Below are 22,148 nucleotides of genomic sequence, written 5' to 3'. Positions count from 1 at the left end.
AAATTTCTGCATGTCTCAGTTTTCACTAAGTCTGAAAACTGATTGTGATCGAGCTATGTTCGTGAGCTCAGTAGAGTATTTTGTGAACCCTTTTGGCCCCAGGTCACTTTGGGTATTTTGTTAAGCTTGTAGAGCAGTACCCGCCGCGTTATTTGGAAGTTGCACATGTGCAATATTATGACTATGCTCTTAAAAACTGTCCAAAAGTAAAATCTGACCAAGATTTGATGATTATGTTTGAAAAACACTCGGAGACAAAGATGCTGCATATGATTATTGCATATTGTGATCCCTCGGAACCATATGAGCCTATCACCGAGTGGGATGAACCTAACAGCAATATAGAACATGAGGATGATACTTACCTTCGCAACCCAAGACCTGAGAATGAGCATGTTGGTGTTGATGAGGAGAATATGTATGAAGTGGACGAACCTATGCCCTTAGATGTGGTTCTTTGTCGTAATAAAGAAAAGGATGATGAAGTAGAGGCGTCTGAAGTAGAGGACGATGAAGTAGGGGAGTCTGAAGTAGAGGATGATGAAGTAGAGGAGGATGAGGAGTTCCATGAGGCAGAGCATACTCCACATGTAGAGTATGACAAATTAGACCCTCCAATGACAAAAGGCTTTACATATCCCAGCATGAAAGAGTTCAAGTTGGCACTTTCTCAGCATGCAATCAAACATGAATTTGAGTATAACACCGAGTATAGTACACCTCATCGGTTTAGGGGCTATTGTTCAAGACGAGATGCTGATAATTGTCCATGGAGGATACATGCTTCTACGACGGAGGATAAGTGTACTGTAATGGTAATTGTTTAACTCTATTCATTTGTGAACATTTATTGCATAATTGTCAAGTGTTTTTAGCTAATTACCTCTATCTCTCTTTTTAAGGTGAAGAAAAACCCATGTGGTCATGATTGCTCTAGTACAAGAAGGAAAAAGAAGATGAAGAATGCAACCAAGTTTTGGATATGTGATAAGGTGAAGGATTGGCTGATTGAAGATGCTACTCTCGGAGCGAAGGCATTACGCAAAAAGATTAAAGAACACCACAAGGTTGACATCCACTACAAGAGGGTATATATGGGTAAGAAGCTAGCTCTGAAAGAACTATATGGTGATTGGGATAGCAGCTTTGACAATTTGTATAGGTTTAAAGCACAAGTTGGAATCTCTTGCCCTGGTAGCATAGTGCAGATTGATCATTACACTATAAAAGAAAAAATCAGGTTTAGAAGGTTCTTCTTTGCTTTGAAACCTTGCATAGATGGATTCCTTAGTGGTTGCAGACCGTATTTGGCAGTAGATAGCACATTCTTAACAGGCAGGTTTAAGGGGCAGCTAGCCAGTGCTACTGCTGTAGATGGCCATAATTGGATGTATCCACTTTGTTTTGGAATTTTTGATTCCGAAACAAATGAGAACTGGATCTGGTTCATGCAATTGCTTAGGCAAGCCATAGGATCGCCAAGGGGTTTAGCCATAAGCACTGATGCTGGCCAGGCGGTGATGACAGGGGTAAAGGAAGTTTTCCCAGAGGTAGAACATAGGGAATGCATGTTTCACTTGGTGTCAAACTTCAAGAAGAAGTATCACGGAAAGGTATTTGATGACCATCTTTGGGCTGCTGCTTACTCATGGAACAAGTATATATTTGAGAAAAATTGGGTTGCAATGGAGACAGCAAAGCCAGCAGCAACTACATATCTTAGGAAGTGGCACACTAGGTTGTGGACTAGGAGTCAGTTCTCAACCATTTGTAAGGTGGACTATGTAACCAACAACCTGGCAGAGTGCTTCAATAAATGGATTAAGCACCACAAGTCCTTGAACTTGGATGACTTAATTGACAAGCTTAGGCAGATGATTATGATCATGTGGAATCGAAGGAGAAAAGTAGCAAAGAAGTTAGCTGGCTTATTAATTTTGCCCCACATAATGAAGAAGTTGAATGCAAAGAGTAGAGAGTTAAACTTGGAGGTGGTAGAAAGCTCGGAAGAAGTTGCTAAAGTTACTCAATTGGGAGGCAGCGGGTTTAGGTTTGTCGTCAACTTGCATAACAACACATGTTCTTGTAGACAATGGCAAGTTTCCGGCCTTCCTTGCAAGCATGCTCTAGCATTCATCACATCACTTGTCATTGCACATATACAGAATTATGTGGACTCATATTACTCCATTGACAAGTTTAGGGCAGCTTATGGCCAACTAATCCCTGCTATGTGTGACAAGACCCAGTGGCCTGAATCTAACCATGGATTCTTCGTGCATCCACCCTTGTTAAAAGCTGTAGCTGGTCGGCCCCAAACTGAGAGGCATAAGGGTTGTGGTGAGAAAAAGAGGAAAAGTGGCCAGCACTTGTGCCCTATTTGCAAGGAATACGGGCACCATTGGCATAAGTGCAAGAAGGGTAACAAAGATGACATTGCTGCTTTCATGGCTGTGAGGTAATCAACTATCCATTCTACTCTCCTATTGCATGTTAACTACTTTCTTGCATTATTGTTTTGTAATCACCTATGAATGTTCACTACTTTCTCATTTCTCGTGTAGAGAACCACCAAAGAAGAGGAGGAAGACTACTAAAACATCCGAGTCATCCATTGTGCCAAGAGGTGATGACGCGCCGGCAGCCGCTATTTTCCACCAAGGTTACCTATTCTACACCAATGCTTGTTCCAAATAATAACTGAGTTTTTATTTGTGCCAAACGAAAACTGAGTTCGATTTGTATGTATTCATGCAATCCATAGCCAAAACTTGGAAACTACAACCAAGAAGAAGGGAAAGCATAACCAAACATTGGAGACTACAAACAAGAAAAATGCAAAAGGGGGGAAAAGGTGACCTTTTCTGTTTCTGGATTTTAATATCACATATTATGCATAGTTGATATTGTTGTTTGCTGCCATACATGTATCAAATATATCCATATGTATTGTTGTCATACATGCACTAGAATAATTTGACAGCCATGTTGTTATTTTAAGGGCCACAAGGAAGATGGAGCTTGCTAAAAAGGATCAAAACAATCTGATGGTTCCATTTGACAGCCCTGCAATGGGCACTAGAAGCAAAAGAGCTTACCCAACTAGCCCTGCAATGGGCACAAGAAGCAAAAGGCGGCTCAGCTTGTGAACTCCATCTAATTTCTTTCACTTAATGTCACTTTTGTTGCTGCTCATGTCATGTTGTGTGGACTTGGAGTAATGTATGTGAACCTGGGTATGATGTGAGCCACTTTTGGGTTGCTAATATGATGTATGTGTGGACTTGGAGTAATGTATGTGAACCTGGGTGTGATGTGAGCCACTTTTGGGTTGCTAATATGATGTATGTGTGGACTTGGAGTAATGTATGTGAACCTGGGTATGATGTGAGCCACTTTTGGGTTGCTAATATGATGTATGTGTGGACTTGGAGTAATGTATGTGACCCTGGGTATGATGTGAGCCACTTTTGGGTTGCTAATATGATGTATACGCATGATGTATGTGAGTCTGGATGTATATGGAGTGCCTCATGCCATTGGCAAATTTGAAAGGTGTGTGTTGAACAATATACATATGAATTTTGTCGCAGGTTCTGCACAATTTTGAATTAAATTTCGAAATAAAAAACTGTCCAGAATTGCATGTTTACAAGGAAAGTTCTGCCCAGTTTTGCAATTAACAACAGGAAAAAATTATTGATCCCCATGTGAATGATTTTGATCACAAGTTGCATTAGGGGTAAGATCGTCTTTTCATGTACCATTTAACACCGTTAGTATTCAAAATAGACGGAAGTGTCACAAAGGGAACAAATTTTAGCATTGTTGTTAGATAAGGAAGAAAATTTTTTACGGTGTTAAATAGGGCACAAAAATTTAAGCGAGTGTTAAATAAGGAATTCTCTCATTACTAAGCTCCCTCAGAGAGGCTAGAAGAGCTTTAATCCTTTTTTTTGAAGTGGACCCCGTTGGTAACCGTCTGGTTGGGCATAATTGTGTAACCGTCCTGCATAACAGTATCAGAACCAACATTCCATTAACACACTTTAAAAATAGGAATTTTCAATTTTGTGAATTTCCAAAATATTCATTTGTTTTGGAAAAAACATTGAATTTAAACAATCCTAGTCACAATTACTAAGCTCCCTACAAACAGAGGCCCAATAAAGCTTTAAAATTTTCCCTTCAAGTGGACCCTGCTTGTAAGCGTCTGGTTGGGCCACCGGTCCTGCATGACAGTATCAGAACCAACATTCCATTAACACACTTTAGAAAAAGCATTCATTAATTTTATTTTATTTGAATTTTCAATAATATTCATAATTTTAGAAAACATTTATGAATTTAAAAATGTTCATAAATTTTAAAATTGTTCATAAATATGAAAATATACCAATGAATTCTAAAAACTGTTAACGAGTTTTATAATTGTTCATGACTTAATAATGTTCACGGACTTAGAAAATCTCTGTAAGTTTTTAAAGAGTTCATGAATATGAAAAAATCTTCAAGAATTTTTAAAAGAATGCTCACAATTTTGAAGAAAACATTTTTTATTTGAGGAAATGTTCAAAAGTTCAAAATATGTTCCTGATTTTCAAAAACAATTCATGAATAAACAATGAAAAGTAAAACAAATATACAAGCGAATAGGAAAAGTATGGTAGAGAGATTATTTTCTAGGAAAAATCGAACGAAATCACAAACCTGCATGGCCAACCCAGTACTGCCCATGAGGTTCATGTTTGCTCGCATCTTGCGGGATTAAGTCGGTGTTGGTATTCGATGGATCCGTTTTTGATCCAGTTTTGTCTGTATGTTTATAGATTTAATCCTTTTGATATACGATTCTCTTTATCGGTGATGGTTGCTGCTCTGTTGCGCTAGTCCTGTAGGGCTTAGCACGGCGATTTTTTGACTGTCTATTACAATAAGGTTTGCCGGTTCCGGTGAGGGATGGACGAAGAAGGCGACATGTCTTTTGTCTTGCTCCAATGCTTATAGTCGTCGCTGGTGGTCATATATTTTTGGTTGTAATTTTTGTACATCTGGTGTTCTTTTGTACTGCCACGATTGATTATAAATAGGTTGAAAATTCCCCGCAGGAAAAACAATGATCACCACCATAGTGCTAAACTAACACATAGCATATCATCGGATAGCATACAAAATAAGTTCATTTTACCCATCGATAACCTTATAGGGCCCACACTCTTTCACATCCTCCTCTTAGATACCGGGGCTATTTCTCGCACGTTGTGAGACTTAACTCGGTTTTGCCTTTGGCTCGGCCCAGTATTATAAACAGAGAAGAAAAATAAACTAACATGTAGGAAGCTACTTGGGCCCGCCCATTACTAACAACGCCTGAGGCGATACGAGCTTGTGTCTCACCATAAATGAGACGAAGACGCTCCCCCTCTTAAACACCGCTTGGATGTAGATGTTGGGCCTAGAATTCAACTTTGGTGTTTGGGTGGCTCGTATATCATTGTTTGAAAAGCCATGACATTCTTTGGCAACGGATATTTGAAGTCCCGCGACAACACTCATGTGCCCCAGCCATCAATTTGGAGACAAGACCCTAAGTTTCCCCTCTTAGTTGGCATCCCTCCCCCTCCGCGTGCGCCTCGCATACCCCTTCATCTTGCTCGTGGCGAAAATAAAAGTGGTATTAAACAGTCCTCGACGCATTGTGCAAGGCAGTCGCCTGTCTCCGCCCTCCTCCTCCGTCTCTCACCTCTCCGGCGAATCTCCGACACCCCATAGCGAGCGCCTCCTAGAAATGAGCAATCCCAATGGGCAATGACCATCCAAACAAGCATCATAATGGAGTCTGTCCTCCGAATTCCATGTGCAAATTGCTGGAACATCCAAACAACAAATTTTGAGTTCAGTCTCATTATCAATGTCCTTGGTTGGAACCAATTCAATTCCATGGCCTTCAATAACAAAACCTTACTTTCCCATTCACTCGTCCTTTCCCCGACTAACACCTGGTCGTGGTCCTGATAAAAAACTTAGCGATGATCCAACACCTAATGTTTGTGACGCTAAAAAAAGCAGCTAATGCTTTTGTTAGGCTAGACACTCACCCCTCTACAAGTATGTACTTAAGTTGAGTTGGAGGGCTTACTTTGAGATGGACAGTCGAGGCAGCTGTCTAGCATGGAGAGTTGGCCATGGCCTTGTTCAACTGGAGAAGGATTGGGGATGGAGGGCGACAAGTAAAACTCCACTTGCTCCCAGTGAATTTCCTTATGCTATTTTCACCCTTTTTTCATATAAAACTGTATTTTAACATCGTATTGATTCATGGACGCAATTTTCAAGTACAACTTTGCAGCAAAAGGAAAATACATTCGCCTTGTTTTCATCACGGCCAGAGCACCGCAATGATCGGAGAGAGGTCGTGGGGGAGGTGGGAAGGTGTGGGGGATGCAATGCAAGGAGAAGATTCTTTGCATCGCCGGAGCTCAAGGCCGTGGCACGGCTTGGGAGATGGGGTGGCTGGCTAACACATGCTTTGGATGTGGCACAGAGCTTGCGAAGGACGGTCGGCGATGGTGCCTCCCTGGAGCACTGACGGTGGGAGGCTTCGTTTCATTCGCATGTGGCAGCTTCTGCGACGGCGGGGAGAGTCGGTGAGGGAAGGATTAAGGAACACAAAAAGGCGGCAGCGGGGCGCCTCACACACAGGAGGTGTGCCTACGACAGAGAACAGAGGCAACTGGAGGCATTGGTTGGACGGTGAAAATTCCTCCGACCAAGTGTTTCTTTTAGAGCTTTTATTATTAAAATATTTCAAGAGTTTCCCGCAAAGGAAAGAAAAACAGTTAAACATTTTCTTCGATTGTTTTCTGGAGTGCTTATGTCTTGTGATCACTGAATGCAAACCCATGATCAAGACAATTACATCAGTTTTCTTACAAAAGTATCCTATTCCTACGTTTTGCTTGCTCATTTCACCTGTCTTTCTATGCAAGCGCAAACATATACTCCCTCCGTCTGAAAAAGCTTGTCCCTCAAATGAATGTATCTAGCATCGAGTTAGTGCTAGATACATTCATTTGAGGCACAAGTTTGGGACAAGTTTTTTCGAACGGAGGGAGTATAATCTAAGACTTTATTTTTTCTGTTGGCTTGCATGTCTTCACCATCATGATCATGATATGCGTCCCAACCTGCTGCTGATATGAGGTTCTACTTTCTATCTGAACTATGTGTATTTACTTGACCCAAATAAGAGACATTCACACCTCTTTCCTGTCTCTCTTTTATTGCCTACAGTAGGAGTATAATGCAAACTGTCTCGCTTGAATCTTAACCATAAGGAACAGCCGAACAGGGGCATTGGAAGAATTGTCATGCACACAAGAAAGAGCCAAGTACTAATCTGGCAATCATAATGCCTCAGAGCCAACAGAAAATGCCACTTTTCAAACACCTAGCGCATCAGCACAACATACACAACACACTGACGTTCAAGAATGACACTGATATATACTCCCTCCGTCCAAAAAAGTTTGTCCCTCAAATAGATGTATCTAGCACCAGGGACAAGCTTTTTCGACGGAGGGAGTATCAGGCAGCACATGCTCACAAAGCAGAAAACTTGTCCAACAGAAAAACACCCATATTTCTGTCTGCCATGTAGTACCAGCAAAACCACAACTTAATAGTACAATAGCAGATAGAGGGACATAACTGGGTGAATCGGTATACTATTATTATTCAAGGTGTTCATCAAGAGCTAGCATGGCTTTATCAGCACATCAAGTCGACAGAGCTGTGCATGGACACTTGACAGATAACAAAGATGTGCATGAAAGTAAATCCTCATTCTCAGGGTCGGAGCATCTTTTGCCATCCAACGAGGAAGTCGTCGTCGACCTCGACATAGCCTCGCTTCTCATACTCAGCCCGGACAAGTGCGTGGTACTTGTTCAATCTCTCTCGAAAGGCGAACATAGCGCGGGCAGCATTATAGAGATCAACCTTGGACCTGTCCATCTGCTCCTCCGGTGAAGGCAGCAAGCTGGGGTTTTCGCGCCTCAGGGACTCGTAGTGATGGGAGACAGGACCATCCACCACGAAGGCAAGGGTCCAATTGATCTCTTCCTGCGTCAGCCGCGTCAACCTTTTCTCGCGTACGGCCTCCACTGTCGGCTTCAACGAATCTGCGGCGACTTCCGGCGCCGCCTCCGCTTTGCACACCTTCAGCGGACACTCCTCGCCAGCCGCCGCAGCCTTCTCGGCCTTCCTTTTGGTGGCACCACTGACCGGCCATCGACGAGCACCCTTCATGTTCATGGCCGGCCATCCCCTTGCTCGCCGACTCCTCATCCGCCGCTTGGTGATACTACTTCCTCACTCCCGTGAAATTTGGGGACTTGGGACCGATCTACCTCTCGTGATCTTATAATTTGTTTGTGTTGTTGGAGTTTTTTCTTTTTCGAGACAAGTTTTGCATGCGGCCCGTGCGACGGCACAGGGCGTTCAATTTTTTACGGTCCCCGGATTCCCATTGCAGCAATTTTTTTCCAATAGTATACGTATGCCCTATTTCTGTCGGTTGCCCATTTTTTATATCATATCAAGCCCTAAAATTTGCTACAAGTACTACATAGTAGTTTCAATACTTCTAGCGGTTGCCGTAAAAATACAAACTCTGCTACACGAACCCAACCGCGCCACAGAAACTTTCCGTTACCGAGTCGCCACCCATCCACCACCGCTACCTGACATCTACGCCATGGAAGGCACCACCAATGCGACCGCCGATGCCGCCGACCTCCCCTTTTCTAAATGTATTATTTTCAAAATAATTTCTTGAACAATTGTACTTATTTTCCTGTAATTTTCAAAACAAATATCATCCCAGTCGTCCCCGGAAAGAAATTTGGGGCTTGTTATCTTCAAAACCCAATGATAATCTTATCAGACCCACGCTCTCCTGTATCCTCCTCATAGACGCCAGGGTTGTTTCTCGGACGCTGCGATAGTTAACTCGGTCTTGTCTATGGCGGGGCGTTAACTGTTGGGGAACGTAGTAATTTCAAAAATTTCCTACGCACACGCAAGATCATGGTGATGCATAGCAACGAGGGGGAGAGTGTAGTCTACGTACCCTCGTAGACCGACAGCGGAAGCGTTATGACAACGCGGTTGATGTAGTCGTACGTCTTTACGGCCCGATCGATCAAGCACCGAAACTACGCAACTCCGAGTTCTAGCACACGTTCAGCTCGATGACGATCCCCGGACTCCGATCCAGCAAAGTGTCGGGGAAGAGTTCCGTCAGCACGACGACGTGGTGACGATCTTGATGTTCTACCGTCGCAGGGCTTCGCCTAAGCACCGCTACAATATTATCGAGGATTATGGTGGAGGGGGGCACCGCACACGGCTAAGAGAACGATCACGAAGATCAACTTGTGTGTCTAGGGGTGCCCCCTGCCCCCGTATATAAAGGAGCAAGGGGAGGAGGCCGGACCTAGGAGGGGCGCGCCAGGGAATAGGATTCCTACTCCTAGTTGGAGTAGGTTTCCTCCTTTCCTAGTCCAACTAGGAGAAGGGGGGAAAGGGGGGAAGAGGGGAAGGAAGGGAGAGAGGGGCCGCACCCCAAACCCCTTGTCCAATTCGGACTGGGCTTGGGAGGGGCGCGCGCCACCTCCTGGTCCTTCCCACTAAGGCCCATTAAGGCCCATTGCTTCTTCCTCGTATTCCCGTAACTCCCTGGTACCTCCGAAAATACCCGAATCACTCAGAACCTTTCCGATGTCCGAATATAGTCGTCCAATATATCGATCTTTACGTCTCGACCATTTCGAGACTCCTCGTCATATCCCCGATCTCATCCGGGACTCCGAACTCCTTCAGTACATCAAAACTCATAAACTCATAATATATCTGTCATCGAAACCTTAAGCGTGCGGACCCTACGGGTTCGAGAACAATGTAGACATGACCGAGACACGTCTCCGGTCAATAACCAATAGCGGAACCTGGATGCTCATATTGGCTCCCACATATTCTATGAAGATCTTTATCGGTCAGACCGCATAACAACATACGTTGTTCCCTTTGTCATCGGTATGTTACTTGCCCGAGATTCGATCGTCGGTATCTCAATACCTAGTTCAATCTCGTTACCGGCAAGTCTCTTTACTCGTTTTGTAATACATCATCTCGCAACTAACTCATTAGTTGCAACGCTTGCAAGGCTTATGTGATGTGCATTACCGAGAGGGCCCGGAGATACCTCTCCGACAAACGGAGTGACAAATCCTAATCTCGAAATACGCCAACCCAACATGTACCTTTGGAGACACCTGTAGAGCTCCTTTGTAATCACCCAGTTACGTTGTGACGTTTGGTAGCACACAAAGTGTTCCTCTGGCAAACGGGAGTTGCATAATCTCATAGTCATAGGAACATTTATAAGTCATGAAGAAAGCAATAGCAACATACTAAACGATCGGGTGCTAAGCTAATGGAATGGGTCATGTCAATCACATCACTCTTCTAATGATGTGATCCCGTTAATCAAATAACAACTCTTTTGTTCATGGTTAGGAAACATAACCATCTTCGATTAACGAGCTAGTCAAGTAGAGGCATACTAGTGACACTCTGTTTGTCTATGTATTCACACATGTATTATGTTTCCGGTTAATACAATTCTAGCATGAATAATAAACATTTATCATGATATAAGGAAATAAATAATAACTTTATTATTGCCTCTAGGGCATATTTCTTTCAGTCTTCCACTTGCACTAGAGTCAATAATCTAGTTCACATCGCCATGTGATTCAACACTAATAGTTCACATCACCATGTGATTAACACCCATAGTTCGCATTGTCATGTGACCTATACCCAAAGGGTTTACTAGAGTCAGTAATCTAGTTCACATCGTTTATGTGATTAACACCCAAAGAGTACTAAGGTGTGATCATGTTTTGCTTGTGAGATAATTTTAGTCAACGGGTCTGTCACATACAGATCCGTAAGTATTTTGCGAATTCTATGTCTACAATGCTCTGCACGGAGCTACTCTAGCTAATTGCTCCCACTTTCAATATGTATCTAGATCGAGACTTAGAGTCATCCAGATCTGTGTCAAAACTTGCATCGACGTAACTTTTTACGACGAACCTTTTTGTCACCTCCATAATTGAGAAATATTTCCTTATTCCACTAAGGATAATTTTGACCGCTGTCCAGTGATCTACTCTTAGATCACTATTTTACTCCCTTGCTTAACACAGTGTAGGGTATACAATAGATCTGGTACACAGCATGGCATACTTTATAGAACCTATGGCTGAGGCATAGGGAATGACTTTTATTCTCTTTCTATCTTCTGCCGTGGTCGGGCTTTGAGTCTTACTCAATTTCACACCTTGTAACACAGCCAAGAACTCTTTCTTTGACCGTTCCAATTTTTGAACTACTTGAAAATATTGTCAAGGTATGTACTCATTGAAAAAAAAACTTATCAAGCGTCTTGATCTATCTCTATAGATCTTGATGCTTAATATGTAAACAGCTTCACCGAGGTCTTTCTTTGAAAAACTTCTTTCAAAATACTCCTTTATGCTTTGCAGAATAATTCTACATTATTTCCGATCAACAATATGTCATTCACATATACTTATCAGAAATGTTGTAGTGCTCCCACTCACTTTCTTGTAAATACAGGCTTCACCGCAAGTCTGTATAAAACTATATGCTTTGATCATCTCATCAAAGCGCATATTCCAACTCCGAGATGCTTGCACTAGTCCATAAATGGATCGCTGGAGCTTGCACATTTTGTTAGCACTTTTAGGATTGACAAAACCTTCTGGTTGTATCATATACAACTCTTCTTTAATAAATCCATTAAGGAATGCAGTTTTGTTTATCCATTTGCCGGATTTCATAAAATGCAGCAATTGCTAACATGATTCGGACAGACTTAAGCATAAATACGAGTGAGAAACTCTCATCGTAGTCAACACCTTGAACTTGTCGAAAACCTTTTTGCGACAATTCTAGCTTTGTAGATAGTAACACTACTATCAGCGTCCATCTTCCTCTTGAAGATCCATTTAATCTCAATGGCTCGCCGATCATTGGGCAAGTCAATCAAAGTCCATACTTTGTTCTCATACATGGATCTCATCTCAGATTTCATGGCCTCAAGCCATTTCGCGGAATCTGGGCTCATCATCGCTTCCTCATAGTTCGTAGGTTCGTCATGGTCAAGTAACATGACCTCCAGAACAGGATTACCGTACCACTCTGGTGCAGATCTCACTCTGGTTTTACCTATGAGGTTCGGTAGTAACTTGATCTGAAGTTACATGATCATCATCATTAGCTTCCTCACTAATCGGTCTAGTAGTCACAGGAACAGATTTCTGTGATGAACTACTTTCCAATAAGGGAGCAGGTACAGTTACCTCATCAAGTTCTACTTTCCACCCACTCACTTCTTTCGAGAGAAATTCCTTTTCTAGAAAGGATCCATTCAAAGCAACGAATATCTTGCCTTCGGATCTGTGATAGAAGGTGTACCCAACATTTTCTTTTGGGTATCCTATGAAGACGCACTTCTCCGATTTGGGTTTGAGCTTATCAGGTTGAAACTTTTTCACATAAGCATTGCAACCTCAAACTTTAAGAAACGACAATTTTGGTTTCTTGCCAAACCATAGTTCAGATTGTGTCATTTCAACGGATTTAGATGGTGCCCTATTTAACGTGAATGCAGCTGTATCTAATGCATAACCCCAAAACGATAGTGGTAGATCGGTAAGAGACATCATAGATCGCACCATATCTAATAAAGTACGGTTATGACGTTCGGACACACCATTATATTGTGGTGTTCCAGGTGGCGTGAGTAGTGAAACTATTTCACATTGTTTTTAACTGAAGGCCAAACTCGTAACTCAAATACTCTTTTCTATGATCAGATCATAGAAACTTTATTTTCTTATTACGATGATTTTTCACTTCACTCTGAAATTCTTTGAACTTTTCAAATGTTTCAGACTTATATTTCATCAAGTAGATATACTCATATCTGCTCAAATCATCTGTGAAGATTAGAAAATAATGATACCTGTTGCGAGCCTCAATATTCATCGGACCACATACATCAGTATGTATGATTTCCAACAAATCTGTTGCTCGCTCCATTGTTCCGAAGAACAGAGTCTTAGTCATCTTGCCCATGAGGCATGGTTCGCAAGCATCAACTGATTCATAATCAAGTGATTCCAAAAGCCCATCAGCATGGAGTTTCTTCATGCGCTTTACACCAATATGACCTAAACGGCAGTGCCACAAATAAGTTGCACTATCATTATTAACTTTGCATCTTTTGGTTTCAATATTATGATTATGTGTATCACTATGATCGAGATCTAACGAACTATTTTCATTGGGTGTGTAACCATATAAGGTTTTATTCATGTAAACAGAACAACAATTTATTCTCTTACTTAAATGAATAACCGTATTACAATAAACATGATCAAATCATATTCATGCTCAACGCAAACACCAAATAACACTTATTTAGGTTCAACACTAATCCCGAAATTATAGGGAGTGTGTGATGATGATCATATCAATCTTGGAACCATTTCCAACACACATCATCACTTTACCCTTAACTAGTCTCTGTTTATTCTGCAACTCCCGTTTCGAGTTACTAATCTTAGCAATTGAACTAGTATCAAATACTGAGGGGTTGCTATAAACACTAGTAAAGCACACATCAATAACATGTATATCAAATATACTTATGTTCACTTTGCCATCCTTCTTATCCGCCAATCAGTTGGGGTAGTTCCGCTTTCAGTGATCAGTCCCTTTGCAGTAGAAGCACTTAGTCTCAGGCTTAGGACCAGACTTGGGCTTCTTCACTTGAGCAGCAGCTTGCTTGCTGTTCTTCTTGAAGTTCCCCTTCTTCCCTCTGCCCTTTTCTTGAAACTAATGGTCTTGTCTACCATCAACACTTGATGTTTTTCTCGATTTCTACCTTCATCAATTTCAGCATTACGAAGAGCTTGGGAATCGTTTCCGTTATCCCTTGCATATTATAGTTCATCACGAAGTTCTACTAACTTGGTGATGGTGACTAGAGAATTCTGTCAATCACTATTTTATCTGGAAGATTAACTCCCACTTGATTCAAGTGATTGTAGTACCCAGACAATCTGAGCACATGCTCACTGCTTGAGCGATTCTCCTCCATCTTTTAGCTATAGAACTTGTTGGAGACTTCATATCTCTCAACTCAGGTATTTGCTTGAAATATTAATTTCAACTCCTGGAACATCTCATATGGTTCATGACGTTCAAAACGTCTTTGAAGTCCCGATTCTAAGCCGTTAAGCATGGTGCACTAAACTATCAAGTAGTCATCATATTGAGCTAGCCAAACATTCATAACGTCTACATCTGCTCCTGCAATAGGTCTATCACCTAGCGGTGCATCAATGACATAATTCTTCTGTGCAGCAATGAGGATAAACCTCAGATCACGGATCCAATCCGCATCATTGCTACTAACATCTTTCAACACAATTTTCTCTAGGAACATATCAAAATAAACACAGGGAAGCAACAACGCAAGCTATTGATCTACAACATGATTTGCAAAATACTACCAGGACTAAGTTCATGATAAATTTAAGTTCAATTTAATCATATTACTTAAGAACTCCCACTTAGATAGACACCCCTCTAATCCTCTAAGTGATCACGTGATCCAAATCAACTAAACCATGTCCGATCATCACGTGAGATGGAGTAGTTTCATTGGTGAACATCACTATGTTGATCATATCTACTATATGATTCACGCTCGACCTTTCGGTCTCCGTGTTCCGAGACCATATCTGTATATGCTTGGCTTGTCAAGTATAACCTGAGTATTCTGCGTGTGCAACTGTTTTGCACCCGTTGTATTTGAACGTAGAGCCTATCACACCCGATCATCACGTAGTGTCTCAGCACGAAGAACTTTCGCAATGGTGCATACTCAGGGAGAACACTTCTTGATAATTAGTGAGAGATCATCTTAAAATGCTACCGTCAATCAAAGCAAGATAAGATGCATAAAAGATAAACATCACATGCAATCAATATAAGTGATATGATATGGCCATCATCATCTTGTGCTTGTGATCTCCATCTTCGAAGCACCATCATGATCACCATCATCACCGGCGCGACACCTTGATCACCATCGTAGCATCGTTGTCGTCTCGCCAATCTTATGCTTCCACGACTATCGCTACCGCTTAGTGATAAAGTAAAGCATTACAGCGCAATTGCATTGCATACAATAAAGCGACAATCATATGGCTCCTGCCAGTTGCCGATAACTTGGTTACAAAACATGATAATCTCATACAATAAAATTTAGCATCATGTCTTGACCATATCACATCACAACATGCCCTGCAAAAACAAGTTAGACGTCCTCTACTTTGTTGTTGCAAGTTTTACGTGGCTGCTACGGGCTTAAGCAAGAACCAATCTTACCTACACATCAAAACCACAACGATAGTTTGTCAAGTTGGTGCTGTTTTAACCTTCGCAAGGATCGGGCGTAGCCACACTCGGTTCAACTAAAGTTGGAGAAACTGTCACCCGCTAGCCACCTTTGTGCAAAGCACGTCGGGAGAACCGGTCTCGCGTAAGCGTACGCGTAATGTCGGTCCGGGCCGCTTCGTCCAACAATACCGCCGAACCAAAGTATGACATGCTGGTAAGCAGTATGACTTATATCGCCCACAACTCACTTGTGTTCTACTCGTGCATATAACATCAACACATAAAATCTAGACTCGGATGCCACTGTTGGGGAACGTAGTAATTTCAAAAAATTTCTACGCACACGCAAGATCATGGTGATGCATAGCAACGAGGGGGAGAGTGTAGTCTACGTACCCTCGTAGACCGACAGCGGAAGCGTTATGACAACGCGGTTGATGTAGTCGTACGTCTTCACGGCCATATCGATCAAGCACCGAAACTACGGCACCTCCGAGTTCTAGCACACGTTCAGCTCGATGACGATCCCCGGACTCCGATACAGCAAAGTGTCGGGGAAGAGTTCCGTCAGCACGACAGCGTGGTGACGATCTTGATGTTCTACCGTCGCAGGGCTTCGCCTAAGCACCGCTACAATATTATCGAGGATTATGGTGGAGGGGGCCACCACACACGGCTAAGAGAACGATCACGAAGATCAACTTGTGTGTCTAGGGGTGCCCCCTGCCCCCATATATAAAGGAGCAAGGGGAGGAGGCCGGCCCTAGGAGGGGCGCGCCAGGGAATAGGATTCCTACTCCTAGTTGGAGTAGGTTTCCTCCTTTCCTAGTCCAACTAGGAGAAGGGGGGAAAGGGGGGAAGAGGGGAAGGAAGGGAGAGAGGGGCCACGCCCCAAACCCCTTGTCCAATTCGGACTGGGCTTGGGAGGGGCGCGCGCCACCTCCTGGTCCTTCCCACTAAGGCCCATTAAGGCCCATTGCTTCTTCCTCGTATTCCCGTAACTCCCCGGTACCTCCGAAAATACCCGAATCACTCAGAACCTTTCCGATGTCCGAATATAGTCGTCCAATATATCGATCTTTACGTCTCGACCATTTCGAGACTCCTCGTCATGTACCCGATCTCATCCGGGACTCCGAACTCCTTCGGTACATCAAAACTCATAAACTCATAATATATCTGTCATCGAAACCTTAAGCTTGCGGACCCTACGGGTTCGAGAACAATGTAGACATGACCGAGACACGTCTCCGGTCAATAAACACTAGCGGAACCTGGATGCTCATATTGGCTCCCACATATTCTACGAAGATCTTTATCGGTCAGACCGCATAACAACATACGTTGTTCCCTTTGTCATCGGTATGTTACTTGCCCGAGATTCGATCGTCGGTATCTCAATACCTAGTTCAATCTCGTTACCGGCAAGTCTCTTTACTCGTTTTGTAATACATCATCTCGCAACTAACTCATTAGTTGCAATGCTTGCAAGGCTTATGTGATGTGCATTACCGAGAGGGCCCGGAGATACCTCTCCGACAAACGGAGTGACAAATCCTAATCTCGAAATACACCAACCCAACATGTACCTTTGGAGACACCTGTAGAGCTCCTTTGTAATCACCCAGTTACGTTGTGACGTTTGGTAGCACACAAAGTGTTCCTCCGGCAAACGGGAGTTGCATAATCTCATAGTCATAGGAACATTTATAAGTCATGAAGAAAGCAATAGCAACATACTAAACGATCGGGTGCTAAGCTAATGGAATGGGTCATGTCAATCACATCACTCTTCTAATGATGTGATCCGTTAATCAAATAACAACTCTTTTGTTCATGGTTAGGAAACATAACCATCTTCGATTAACGAGCTAGTCAAGTAGAGGCATACTAGTGACACTCTGTTTGTCTATGTATTGCCTCTAGGGATATAAGGAAATAAATAATAACTTTATTATTGCCTCTAGGGAATATTTCCTTCATTAACTGCCGCGAGGTTTTTCCTCCGTGGTTTTCTTTATCGTTTTTTCACTACTTGCATCAGTTTCCTTCGGTTTTTTCTCTATTTTCTTTGTTTTTTCTTTTTCCCTTTCCCTTTTTATTTTTTCTTTGGTTTTCATTGTTTCTTTATTTTTTTACCTTCTAGTTTTCCTTTCTTTTCCAACACAGTTTATTTTTTTTTTGTATACATCAAGAATATTTTTCATACACATTTACCTTTTTAAATAAATTATAAAAAATACAAATATATTTTTTGATACCTTATTTTCTTTACTACACATTGTATATTTTTGGTATACATCTGAAACATTATTTATGTACATGTTTAAGATTTTTCAAAGAAACAATTAACCTTTTTTCAAATTCATGTTTTTGAACATTTTAGCTGTTAAATATTTTTCTTTGTTTTTTTGCGGTTGAACTGTTAAATATTTTTTAAATACACACTTGAAACATTTTTCTGAATGATATGGTTTTTATAGAATGTGAACAGATTTTTACATTGTATAAACAGATTTTTTAATTTCATATTTTTGAAATGTGCGAGTATTTTTTAAATTCTAAGGTACATGTTTTGAATGGTATGATTGATTCGAATCACACTAACATTTTTTACATTGTATGAAGCTTTTAAAAAATTGCACATACATTTTACACGTGAACCTTTTTCTTAAATGGTATCAACGTTTTCTTAAATTAATTTGCAGTTTTTTATTTTTTAGGTAAAATTAAGTTTAGAAATATATGTATGTAGAATGCTTTCAGAAATATTAACAAAAGAAAAAAAGTGAATGATTAAAAGGAACAAAGAAGAAAAATAGACTAACCAACATGAAGCTACTTGGCCCGGCCCATTAGTAGCAATGCCTGAGGCCGAGACGAGCTTGTGTCTTGCTATAAGCGAGACAAAGCGGCTCCCTAGACACGAGCTTGTGCCAAAGTTGCTAAACCCTAGACACGGCTTGAATGTAGATACTGGGCCTAGAATTCAACTTTGGCGTTCAGGAGGCTCAAATATCATTGTTTGGAAAGCCTTGACATTCAGTCTAATTGACAACCAATATTTGACGCCCCACCACAATAAGCATGTGCCCTAGCCTTCAATTTAAAGGCAAAACCCTTGGTTCCCTCTTATGTGGGCAGCCCCCCCCCCCTTTCCAAGTGCGCCTTGCATACCCCTTTTGTCTTGCTCGTGGGAAAAAAAGTGGTGTTAAACAGTCCTCGACGCATTGCATAAGTCAGTTGTCCGTCTTTGCTCTCCTCCTCCGTCTCTCACCTCCCCGGTGAATCTCCGTCACTCCTTAGCGACCGCCTCCTACAAATGAGGAATTCCAATTTGGACAATGGCCATCCAAGCAAGCATCACAATGGAGTCTATTCTCCGAATTGCAAGTACCAATTGCTCGAACATCCAAACAAATTTTGAGTTCTTGGTTTGAACCAATTGAATTCCATGGCCTCCAATAACGAAGCCTTGCTTTCCCACTCACTCGTCTTTTCCCTGATCAACACCTCGTCGTGGTACTGATCAAAGTCTTATCACGGAGCCAACACCTAATGCTTTTGTCAGGCTCTCTACAAGTACATACTCCCTCCATTTCAGGCTATTTTCACCCTTGTTGATATAAAACTGTATTGTAACATCATATTAATTCATTGATGCAATCTTCAAGTACAATTTTGTAGCAAAATGAAAATAAAAGAAATACATTCGCCCCTTTGTCCAAATAATTTATGTTCATCACGGTCAAAGCACCGCAATGATCGGCGAGAGCTCGTGGGGGAGGTGGGAAGGTGTGGGGGATGCATGGACCAGATTCTCTGCATCGCCGGAGCTCAAGACCACGACATGGCTCGGGAGACGGGTGGTTGACCGACACATACTTTGGATGTGGCGCAAAGCTTGCGAAGGACCACAGCGGCGCCTCCCTTCGGGGGGCCTCCGGTTCACATGTGGCAGCTTCTCCGACAGCGGGGAGAGTCGGTGGGGGCAAGGAACACAAAAAGGCGGCAGCGGTGCACCTATGACAGAGAACAAGAGGCGGCCAGAGGCGGTGGTTGGACGTTGCAAATTCTTCCGACAAGATTTTCTTGTTTTGTTAGTTGGATTGGGAGGTCCCAAAATTTTCCAGAGTATTAGAAGAAGCCATGATGTGTTTCTTTTAGAGCTCTTAAAATATTATATAGGAGTTAATTTATTTTGATTGTTTCCTAGAATGCTAAGTCTTGGTGATCACTGAATGCAAACCCATGATCGAAGACAAACCTCCGTTTTCCTACGAAAGTATCCTACCTTTTGCAGATTTCACGTGTCTTTGTAAGTGCAAAAATATACCAATAATCTGAGACTTGGTTTTCACGTGTCTTTGTAAGTGCAAACTAATATAATTTGAGACGTGCAACCCTACACCATCATGATCATGATGCGTCCCGATCCGCTGATGACATGAGGTTCTACTTTCTATCTGAACATTGTGTAATGGAATTGGCCCAAATAAGAGGCGCTCACACCTCTTTTCCGTCTCTCTTTTATTGCCTACTAATGCAAACTTACTATAAGGAACATGCAGATATGAAAGCAATTGAGACAAGTGATAATCTGGCAATCATACTGTCCAGTTCATCAGAGCCAACAAAAAATGCCGCGTTTCAAACACCTAGCGAGTTAGCACATTGAAGTTCAGGAATGACACTGATATATGATCACAAAGCAGAAAACTTGTCCAACAAAAAAAAAACACTTACGAACAGGACATAACTGGATGAACTAGTATACTACTTCCTCCGCCCGTTGTAGATTCAATACGGACAGGACATAACTGGATGAACTAGTATGCTACTTCCTACGTATGCTTCAATACGGACTACATACGGATGCATGTATATCGATATATTTTAGAGTGTAGATTCACTCATTTTGTTCCGTATGTAGTCTATATTGAAATCTCTAAAAGGTCTTATATCTAGGAGAAACTGAGGGAGTATTATTGAAGGTGCTCATCAAGGAATGGCTTCATCAGCACATCAAGTCGACGGAGCTGTGCACATGAAGTGGAATCCTTCATTCTCAGGAGCATCCTTTGCCATCCAACTCAATCTATTCGTGGGCTGCGGCCAGCGACCAAAACTTCGCCAGTGTCAACCAAATGGGCGACATATTTCATTGCCTTGGCGCGTAGGACATCGTTATACGCACGGAGGTGCGCCCTCCGGGTCAGGAAGTCGTCGTCAACCTCAACGTAGCCGCGCTTCTCATACTCAGCCCGGACAAGTGCCTGATACTTGGCGAATCTCTCTCGAACGGCAAAGAAAGCGCGGCAACCATTATAGAGAGCAACCTTCCAGCTGTCCATCTGCTCCGCCGGCGAGGGCAGCAAGCTGGGGTTTTCGCGCTTCAAGGACTCGTAGTGATGAGGGACAGGACCATCCACCACATGGGCAAGGGTCCAATTGATCTCTTCCTGCGGCAGCCGCGTCAACCTTTTCTCGCGTACGGCGGCCTCCACCGCCGGCTTCAATGAATCTGCGACATCGTCCGGCGCAGCCGCAGAAAAGGCATCAGAACGGCCGGCCGCCGCCTCCACTTTGCACACCTTCATCGGACACTCCTCGCCGGCCGCCGCCGCCTCCTCGGCCTTCCTTTTGGTGGCGCACCGGCCGCCGGTCGACGAGCACTTCTCAACACTACAATTTTGGCACCCTTCATGGCCGGCCATCTCCTTGCCCGCCGACTCCTCATACGCCGCCATAGGTTTAATGGTGCGACGCTTGGTGATACTTCCTTACTCCCGTGAAATTTGGGGATTTGGAACCGACCCACCTCGTGATCTTATAATTTGTTTGTGTTGTTGGAGGTTTTTTTTTTTGAGACAAGTTTGCTTTGTACGTACATATCCCTAATTCTAGGATCCACACCACTTCAATGTTTAGCACCAAACATGTTTACTGCTAAACATCTACATGATCCCAACTGCCAAAGTATGGCCATCCAATTACCCAAATTGCTTCACTAATGTTTAGCATGCCAAGTAATTATCTCTTAATAGCTACTCCCTCCGTCCCAAAATAAGTGACTCAACTTTCTACTAACTTTAGTAACTTTGTACAAACTCGAGTAACTTATTTTGGGATGGAGGATATGTTATTAGGCTCCATAATTATCTCCCGAAATCTTCTCCTCCCCAGGCATGTAAAGTCCGCTCGAACTTTGAGCCCAACTTTTCACTAACAAAATATTAGTTATGTGCCACATAAATTATACCATTGGTAACTTCTTTCGTATACAAATCCAATGCTATATTTTCTATGGCATATAATTTAGATTTTATTAGTAAAATTTGTAGTCAAAGTTAGGCTCAAAATTTGAGGGATGTTACACATTTGGAAGGAAATAGTATTATTATGTTTAACAAATGAGTTGGGAAGTCAACCGACTCAAGAGGAATCATAGGGTTGCCTGAGATTTGATCGTCGGTATCCCAATGAGTTGGGAACCCATGTTGGCTCCCACATGTTCCACGATGATCTCATCGGATGAACTAAGATGTCAAGGACTCAAGCAATCCCGTATACAATTC

The 22,148-nt window shown here is 42.4% G+C and overlaps 1 protein-coding gene across 1 annotated transcript; it reads left to right on the top strand.

Moving 5' to 3' along the window:
- The first annotated feature begins 212 nt into the window (after positions 1–212).
- LOC147987303 (uncharacterized) lies at positions 213–3,460 on the top strand. The gene is made up of 6 exons (XM_087540289.1): positions 213–815; positions 903–1,098; positions 2,299–2,458; positions 2,565–2,662; positions 2,765–2,854; positions 3,002–3,460. The coding sequence occupies exons 1-6, from the start codon at positions 228–230 to the stop codon at positions 3,046–3,048; spliced, it is 1,179 nt and encodes a 392-aa protein (XP_087396415.1). The 5' UTR covers positions 213–227; the 3' UTR covers positions 3,049–3,460.
- The last annotated feature ends 18,688 nt before the right edge of the window (positions 3,461–22,148 follow it).

This window comes from Triticum urartu, chromosome 2A (assembly GCF_056163025.1).
Source record: "Triticum urartu cultivar PI428250 chromosome 2A, HENAU_Tu73, whole genome shotgun sequence".
NCBI classification, from domain to species: domain Eukaryota; kingdom Viridiplantae; phylum Streptophyta; class Magnoliopsida; order Poales; family Poaceae; genus Triticum; species Triticum urartu.
The sequence above is the reverse complement of the archived record's forward strand: the minus strand, read 5'-3'. Positions and strand labels throughout refer to the sequence as shown.